The 9394-nt window shown below is 41.5% G+C and overlaps 1 protein-coding gene across 1 annotated transcript in view; it reads right to left on the reverse strand.

Moving 5' to 3' along the window:
* Nucleotides 1-9051, reverse strand: part of LOC118335736 (zinc finger protein 804A-like) — a 24315-nt gene extending 15264 nt beyond the window's left edge. The window contains exons 1-2 of the mRNA XM_035672164.1: nucleotides 8940-9051; nucleotides 6804-6823 (exon numbers count right to left, since the gene is read on the reverse strand). Of these exons, the coding sequence (XP_035528057.1) occupies nucleotides 6804-6823; nucleotides 8940-9051 (132 nt within the window). The remainder of the gene's footprint in view (nucleotides 1-6803; nucleotides 6824-8939) is intronic.
* Between the last annotated feature and the right edge of the window lie 343 nt (nucleotides 9052-9394).

A 9394-nucleotide genomic window follows, 5' to 3' on the forward strand; every position in this document is an offset into this window, starting at 1 on the left:
ACACACACACACACAAATGCATAGCTAACGCTGTATGTGGAGAGAAAAGAGTGAAACAGGAGGAAGGATAGGGAGAAACAAAAAGAGGCAGAAAGACGATCTTATAGAGTTTGTGTTTACTTCTTGCCTCCGGGTTTTATGGCAGAGGAAAAGTGGAGTGTCTTAGGGAAATTGATGAATACCCATGGCATGCAGGCACACACACACATGCACTCACACAGGTCCGCCCCACACTTTCTGCCTCTCGCATTCTTTGTGGGGGTTTCCCCTCTGCCTCTCCTCTCCTCTCTTCTCCTCTCCCTCTATATTCTCCTCCCCGCCTGCTGTTTCCATGTCTTCCCATTCAGTGTTATGACTAATCCGGTACCACAGGGTAAGAATATACCTCACAGCAAGGGTAAGAAGGCCCCATAGCAGACTCATGCAGAAACGTGGAAACACAATCACACCAAACATACATACAAAAACAGACAGAGGAAACAGGCACCCTGCCCACATAAAGGAGGTAGCCAAGGCCTTGTGGCTGGTAGCTGGAGGCTGCTTGCAGACCACTGTGATCCTGCCATCCTGGCAGCGCGCAGCCAGGACATTTCTGCACAGCGCTAAGCTGAGCGCCTGGCATCTCCAATCTGCTAAACACAGGAATGCTGCTGCTCATGATAATTGCAGTGGGTTGTTCTCTCCATCAAAGCTGATGTGAAGGCTGGTTGAAGCAAACGGCATGAATTATTAGTGTCTGCATCATCATGGCTCGCGCTGACTGGTGGAGGTAAGTCTGATATAATTTGATGCATTGTTACTGAAGCATGACCCACCCTGCACATCAGAATGTCCTAGTAGGTTCTATCTGCTGTGATACATAAACATGAGAGCACACACAATGTTATTATAATACTACAAGCATTTTTCCTCCCACTTGTTTTCTTGGTGTATTTTATTTCCCTTCCTGTATGTGTGTATGTACAAGTACATTTGACTGTATGACATGTGCACACATAGAAGCAATCTATTTCCAGGTACACCGAGATATAATAAGGTAATAGTTCAATAATACCCTTTTCATCTCTCTGAATCCTTGACCCTAACATTGACCTTTTTCATTGCATATTGTTCCCCAGGGCTATCTCTCAGAGGTCAGAGGGGAAAGGTAAAAGATCAGGGTAAGACGCTGTGGCTGAGACAGCAGAAACATGAAACTCTCACCTAGAGATTCAACAAAGGCCCATTGATAAAAAAAATGCCTCAAATGCTTCAAATGATTTCCTCTCCGTATTGACTGAATGGGATTCTTAAAGTTCTTAAATCTAATGAAGTTAAAGATTTATTTATATAAAGTGCCTTCATGACAATAAAACAATACATCCCCATTTTTCTTGACATCTAAATGAAAATTTGAACATACCAATTACCAGTGTTTACCATATATAATACGTTTTAAATAAGTAATTCAGCTCAATTCAGGCTGTGACTTAAAGCTATCTGTGCGAGTGTATTGGTGTACACAGCTGTGCAGTATGCACCGGAACAGCCTATTCTGTGCAAGGCACAGCAATGCAAAACATGAAAGCCTTGATCTTATGTCAATGATTTCAGGGAAGTGAAACTTGTTCATATGCATTAAAATTCCACTGCCACTTTGATCTATAAATGCAACGTGCCTCCTTGACTTATTTCAGTCGCAGTTATTTTTATAAATTGGCCTTATGCACATGAAAAGTGAAAAGAAATATGATCTTAAGATCAAGCTGAGGATGAAATCCAAGTCGCTTTATTCAGAAGAAAGCCCCTTGGTCTCTGCTAGGCTGGGAGTGATTCTTGGGCTTCTGCTCAACCAGGAGGTGCTAGTTCACAGCTTCTCTTACCGTGAGTCATTTCTCCTCCAGAGAAGAGATAATTAATTTGTCTGCTTTGCTCTTAACCTGGGCCTAGTGTGTCGGTGGTGGACACACACACACACACATGCAGAGGCATTCAAGCACACAGGTGCAAATATGTCTAACATGCACACCCACATGTGCACAGAGGCACATATGCACGCTGAGTTAATGGAGCTATAACTGTATCCCCACATCTTTTTACGTGAGAGCTGCTGGGTAGAGCAGCAGAATAAGAAGCAGACTCAGAGAGTAAAATGGAGGTTATTGAAGAACAGAAATACTGACCACCAAATAAAGCCCATCCCTTTTCTTTCATTCCTTCAAGGATTTTTCAGCAATATTGCTACTGCAATATTACTCTCATCGCCTACGCACAAACTCCCATATAGGCATACTGTGCACACATATGCACACAAACACAATATCCCACACACTAAGATCCAAAGGCCTAAACAGTTGAACCCTGACCTGCTTAAAAATGAATGGTCTGGAGACATGAGACGAAAAGCAATAGGAGAGGGAGATGAGAGGGGTGTCAGGGAGGGGGGAATAAGAGCAAAGCTATTGGTTAGAGAAACGGATCGAGGAAGAGACAGAAGGCAGTGGCAAATAATATTTTTTTAAAAAGGAAAAAGGCAGAGACAGAGGTTGCAGAGTCCAGATGAATAAAAGAGGACAAGATCAAACCCTGAATGAAACATGACATCCTAATGACTGTGAAACAAAAACACTTTCATCCCTTTATCTCTCACCTGTCGTCTTGCTATCCTCATTTTAATTTTTCAGGACTTGGGCAATGATACTCGTTTGATTACTATGATTTGAGGTTTTTGTGCGTATGATTTTGTTTAGAGCGTGTCTTTCAGTTTCTACCTAAGCTGGTGCTCCAGATGGTTCATCAAACATCCTGTAATTATCAAACACTCACTAATTGTATGTGAGTGTGTGTGTTTATGTGCTGGTGTGTCTCCAGGTGATTATCTGATGCTGCGATCACTAATGACCACACAGACAAACATCTGTCCCAAGGTAATATACAAAATGAGAGGTTGGCCATCTGTTGTGCCCGTGTGTGTGCATGCATGTATGATAACTTGTGTGTCACTCACAACATACATCTAATACCAGAATGTGCACTTTAAAGATGTTTGCACACTTCGTGATCAAAATGTTAAATCAACAGAAGCGGCCCTCTCTATTCTTGTAATAACAGACAAACTATTACCAAATGCTCTCAGCCCACACGATACCCTCCAAACGAGCTCACACACACCTACACAGAGCTCACGTAGGTCAGCACGGCCCAACTGACACCCATACAGCTGCCACAAACTGATTTTACCTCTCAGGCATCAGACCCAAACACGGATAAATAAATGCTTTCAATTCATAAACCAGCATCTTAACCTGAAAGAGTTTTTTTTATTTCAAATGGAGGGTTGTAAATGCGTGTAAAGATAAGTCCTCTAGGTGAAACATCCTTTATGCGATTGGAAAATTGTTTTTGTATAAGTTGAAATGGTTCATGCATTCAAGTCAGGGTTTGGGTGTGTATGTGTGTGTGTGTGTGTGTGTGTGTTTGGGTGCCTGCTTATGTTTCCAGTAAGCAGCGGGTCAAAGAGACACTCATGAAGAATGAGTCAGTTGTCAGTAAATTGAATAAAGATCATCTCAATCTTAGAGGTGAACAGGCATCACAAAGCCATCCAAGAACACTCCAGAAGAGGCACAAAGACACCTATACATAGGTAGAGATGAATATGCTTGTATATCTTGCGCGTCCCTCTTTTTCCTCCATCATTCCTGAGGGCGTGCTGCGTGTTTGTTGAGAGACTGGCAGGTTATGTCACCTCAAACAATGGGTTCATTTACAAGTTACACAATGCAGCAGAAACAAACAGGCAGGAAACTTGCATTTTAAAAGAAAAAGAAACAGAAGTGGAGGGGGGGGACAAAAATCAAAGAATGCTGAGAATGAGTTTAGAAAAGTCAGAAAATACTGAGGCAACAGAGTAAAGACCTCCAGGGAACCATCCTGGTTATCAAGTGGAGGTTATTATGCTATGAAGCACTAATGAATTCATTAGCTAAATGAAATGTCAATAAAGGCTTGAGAGAGTGTTAAAATCGATGCCAACTGTCTCGCTCTCCCCCTCTCCCCTCCTCTTTCTCTTCATCCTATCTCACCCATCTGTCCCAATTATCCACCTTTCTCCCCAACACACACTCGCACATGCACACTCTCTCCGGAGTGTTGAGTGTAAACTGTGATGGAGGACATTAGCGGTGATCAGTGGGAGCACTTTGCAGCGGTCAGCAGGAATGGTCCAGTCATACAGGACTTTAGTATTCAGCAACACTCACCTGCTCACTCTCAAACTGCTCCACTAGGGCCTGATGGCTGAGTTGGAGTGTGTGTATGTGTGCGTTTGTCTGCATTAACATTACACTTTATGAATGTGAGTGACTGCAGCATTAGGAACCTTGACTCTGAAATGGCTTCTGATGACATAACACTCAACAACTCCATAGCTGTTTTAATTAGGCTTATATCGCAAACACCTTTTTATCTTAAACTCACATTTAACTAATCTCTTTGTTTCTGACATTTGTCGAACTTCATAAATGTCAAGATGCTATTACCAGCTTGATCATCCCCTGGGAGTTCTTTGATACTGAGCCTGTATCACTTATTATTATGATCATCATTAAAAGTGCACAGAGATTTCCTGGGTATCGTGTTTACAGCCACGAGCAAACTGGCACGCCAAATGGCAAACCAGTTGGCTCATCTCACCTCTGTCCCCTCATGATGGCTTAATATTTGTAGCTAAGTACTTGACTCACTCTGAACATGGCCGTGTTTTTGTGCAGCTAAACACTTGTTTCAAGATAATTGTTCGGGGCATATGTTTAAATGCCACCTAATTTACATAAACACTGTTCAGCTCCCCGCGGAATCAATGAAGACACGAGGGTGCAAACGCAGATTCACACACACACATACACACACACAGGCACATTTGCACTCACTTTGACACTGCGCTGTATAGCAGACGATTCATCTGTTTTCTGCAACGGCAGTGAAATATACATCAAAGTGGTCTTCAGCAGATGAGCAGCTAAGTATGCACACACACAAAGCTATAATGTTCTACAGAGGGAGGGTTTGTAAAGGGAATTGGGGAGACGGAAGGAACAGAACTGGAGGGTTTTTCGGACAAGCGACAGCAAAATAAATGGTAGGCATGTATCAGTTTGGATCTGTCTGAAGTGAGAAATTCATTGGGGCTGTATCTGTCCTCTCTGCACACACCTTTCGATTGCTACAACTCTCGTCCTGTTGTCCCTCTATTCTGACACTAAGAATGAAAAAACCTTTGAAGTGTTAATGAGAGAAGAATGACTCACCACTGGCGATTAAGCACTAATATACATACGGGAACCAAAATTTAGACACGTCCGAGAGACCTATCACAATGACTAATTAGTGATGATAAAGTAGTAATGAGCAAAATCCTAATCTAAACATACCGCAGCACTCCACAGGGAAGCTAACCAAACAACAAAGCACAAGAAACACGAGAGGATTTGTTGTAGAGGAAGAGGGGGGGTGGCATCATGTGTTTTCTTAATGCTGCAATGCCTTATCAAAGTGAAGACACAATAAGTTACCCCTGACAAATCCCAGTTGTAATATCCTTTGTACTCCACTGATCTAAGCTAAATCAAAGAGCATCTAGCTGTTGTGCTGGTTGGCACTGCTTCACCTACAATAAGACAGACAGGAGTGAAAGATGCTGCTCAGCATGTCTTGAAGAGGTGTGTTAAACTCACCAGCTCTTTGCTGAAGGACACACACTCATGGAGAAGGACTGTTTCACCTAACACAAGAGGACACTTTTGAACTACTTGACCACTAGCGTTGCCTGTTTATCATGTTGACAGGCCCATAAATTGGGCCATGTTTAAACTAATATGGATAAATGTGAAACAACATCTTTTTTTATTTTTTGACCTTCCATACCTACTTAGCCAGCATTTTCCAAAACCAAAAACTTTCCACGTGTAGATTTATCTACATTAGCAGTGGAAATAAATGATGAATTGTGAATGACACCTATTTCTGTAAGCCTGCAGCTTGGACAAAATAATATGTATTCAACATAATGTGAACTTCTATTTTTACTTGCCTCATGTTGGTCAGCTATAGTGGAGCCTGGTAAGACCCTGAATCTATTGTGGATTTAATATTTTGTTCAGGGGCACTTCAGAAGGATAAAATCTTGAATCACTGATGTTAATATTGTTTGTTGAATAGTTTCCTTTGATGATATTTCTTTTTTTAAAATTTCTTGATGATATTTGAAGGGTTATAGATAAAAATTACAACTGTACATATATTTCAATATCAGATCTGATTTGACTGTGCAATATGGCAATTAAATTACTTGTAATCATTGTCCTCTTGACATGTCACAATAGGTAAACCACAGGTGTAAGTAACATAAAATGAATGATGGTGAAATTCCATTTAGCTGCTTCAGTTTCAGGGTCCTGGTATTGATCATGCTGGCTCGCTGTCACGGCTTAATGGGACACTTCAATAGAATGGAGCCTTCATTAATATTATTAGCAACACTGTGTTTTTCCCACTTAAAGTTAGGATTTCTGCTCTAAAAAAAACCTCCAAAACTAGAGCTGAGATAACATGGATTTAGATTTGTAAATGCAGTGTTACAGTATTTTACAGCACTTGGACAGTGCACTAGCAAGGAAGGATTTTCAAAGAGTTTCAGCTTGTAACATCCTTACTACTGTACAAGCCAAAAACCATCAAAAAATTCTGCCAATACGGTACACGAGTTTTGGTACTGATACTAAAACGATATTTTTTTCAGATACCTAAGTTTGGGGAATATAAACAGAATATGCCAAATTGCTCTCTGTGTCTTAAAAGTGGTTTGTCTACATAAAATATAGAAGAAAGTTAAAAGTTTCCTGATTTAAATCTATAAATATAAAATCAAAGAACAACTGAACAACTGAACTGAACAACCCTAAGCATAAGGCTGCAACTGTCAATCATTATCAGTTAGTCTGCTTATAATTTTGTTAAATGATTAATTCATTGTTTTGTCTATAAAGTGACAAAGGTTGTCAAAAATATCCCTCACAATTTCCCAATTGGGTAAGATCTTCAAATTGCTCGATTTGTCCGACCAACAGTCCAAACCTCATAGATATTGAGTTTATAATTGTTTAATTATGGATTTCCTGTCAATCAAAACATTAATCAACTGACTAATCATTTAAACATTTGAAGCCAACTTTTGACAAAAAGATGGCGTACACTGTAATGGATTACCCATCTCAAACAAGTGTCAAGCCTCTTCAAATTAATTTGTTAAAATGAACAGAAACTCTTCCGCCTGAAAAATTAGCAAATTCATCAGTCTAAAAATGTAGATATGCCTAATATAGTTAGTCAAGTGCGTCCAAATTAGACTTTGTGAGAAATTAGACTTGTTTCTGAGACAAGACTAAACTTGATGCAGGGGCGATAAAAAATGAGCATTTGATGATTCTACAAGGAGATGAATGAGTTCTGAGACAGATGATTCAATTTATCAAATTTAAAAGAGAAGCCCTAATTTGTAGAAATTGAGATATATGCATATAATATATATGTACAGGCTGTGTACACTAATTACCTCATTTACTGGTGGTCTTTATGCCCATCTGGGAATAATGTCTGTGTGTGTGTGTGTGTGTCTAGGTGTCTGTGTCTGTGTGTGTGTGTGTGAGAGAGTGAGTCTATTTGAGCATGTGCAGAAGTTTACAAGTAAATTTGTTAATATGACTCTTTGCAGCATCTCTGCTAGTCCGACTATGTCTACTCAACACTGCTCGCTCATTCCCATCACATAGTGAGCGCGGGCTGAACATGACAGACTGGTAATGACTTGAGTACGAACACACACACGCACGCACACACACACACACACAGACACACACATACCAGCTGCTCCTTTCCTCCTTTCTCATCAAACGTGTCATCAGCTCCGCCAGTTTGTCTCGTCTCACATTAAGAGCTCATGAATAATGTGTGATTACCAGAGACCCTCAGAGCCACTCCTGAATCTACAACACACACACACTAATTCACACAGTCCAAAATATCATGTACATATTTACATGTACTGTCATTTTCTTTGCTTCTCTCTGTCTTTCTCGCTCTCTGTCACACACTCTTTCTTTATCTCAGCAAGTGCACACACACACACACACACACACACACACACGCACACACAAAACACACACATAGACACACACACACAGCCAGTAAGTACACACAGACTGAGAGCCGGTTTGCAACTAAATGCCAGTTTGGTGGCTCAAAGGAACCACGGGCACCAGGGAAAGGTCAGGGAGTTACCCTACTAGGCTGAGCAGGTCACACACACACACACACACACACACACATAGACCAACACACACATACCTAACAAATACTCCCCAGGTAATTAGTGCTATTTTCAGCTGGGCAACTCATCTCCTCCTGAAAGCACTAATGTAATTTGATTCGTTTAATTCCCATAGCCGTGAGAGGGAGAAGGAGGCATGGAGGGACAAGGGCTTCATGCTTGGATACCCAATTTCTCCTCAGTTTAAAATATTCACATCTACTGTCCTCTACCAAGAAAAAAAAACTCCTTCTTTTGTGGCTCAGGAAAAGATAATCTCTTGTAAAAAAAAAAAAATATATATCTACCTCTGTCATCCACCTCCTCAGTAGATGACAGTGCCATTGGGTCTATTGTTTTCTTGCTGTTTGCACACTTACAAACACACTTTTTTGTCCTCCAATACTTTTGAGGAACTTCCTATGACAATATTATTTTCCTTATCCCTTATAATGAACTAGCCTTAAGAAAAGTGTCTAAAAAGCTCAAGCTTACAAGCTCAAGGACTCAAACTATGTATTCAAAAAATAAAACCACAAAGACACACACACCAAGGAAAATCTAGGAACTGAATGTTGTCCTACCGGTGAATCACTGGTTGCGGTTGGACACAGCGGTCCTCTGAAGACTCCCTTGACGCGCCGAAAGTGTCCATTGCTCAGGTGTGTGGAGCTGATAACCAGGTAGTAACACGCGCTGCACGCCATCCCAGGGGCCTCACGGGGCTTTGGCTCCATATACTGTACGGCGGGCTCCTCTGCGTCGGCTCCTGGGTGTCTGCGGTGTCCCGGAGGGCGTCAAAGTCGGGTCCCCGCACGGATGTTGCGCAGGTGAGAGCGCGACCGAGGCCGGTGCGGCGGAGGACGTCTCACTCCTGTCCTCTGTTGGGAAGTCTGTGCCTGCATTTAAAAAAGGAAGAGCGCATGAGTATGTGTTCTTTACCTGCTTATGGCATGTGTCTGAAAGAGAACTACGAACAGAAAGAGACAGACAGTGAAAGAGTGAGAGACAGACTGAGAGCCGGGGATGTTATACTGACCGAGCTCTGCC

This window comes from Morone saxatilis, unplaced genomic scaffold, assembly GCF_004916995.1.
Source record: "Morone saxatilis isolate NCDOM2014 unplaced genomic scaffold, NCSU_SB_2.0 Contig24, whole genome shotgun sequence".
Lineage (NCBI taxonomy): Eukaryota > Metazoa > Chordata > Actinopteri > Moronidae > Morone > Morone saxatilis.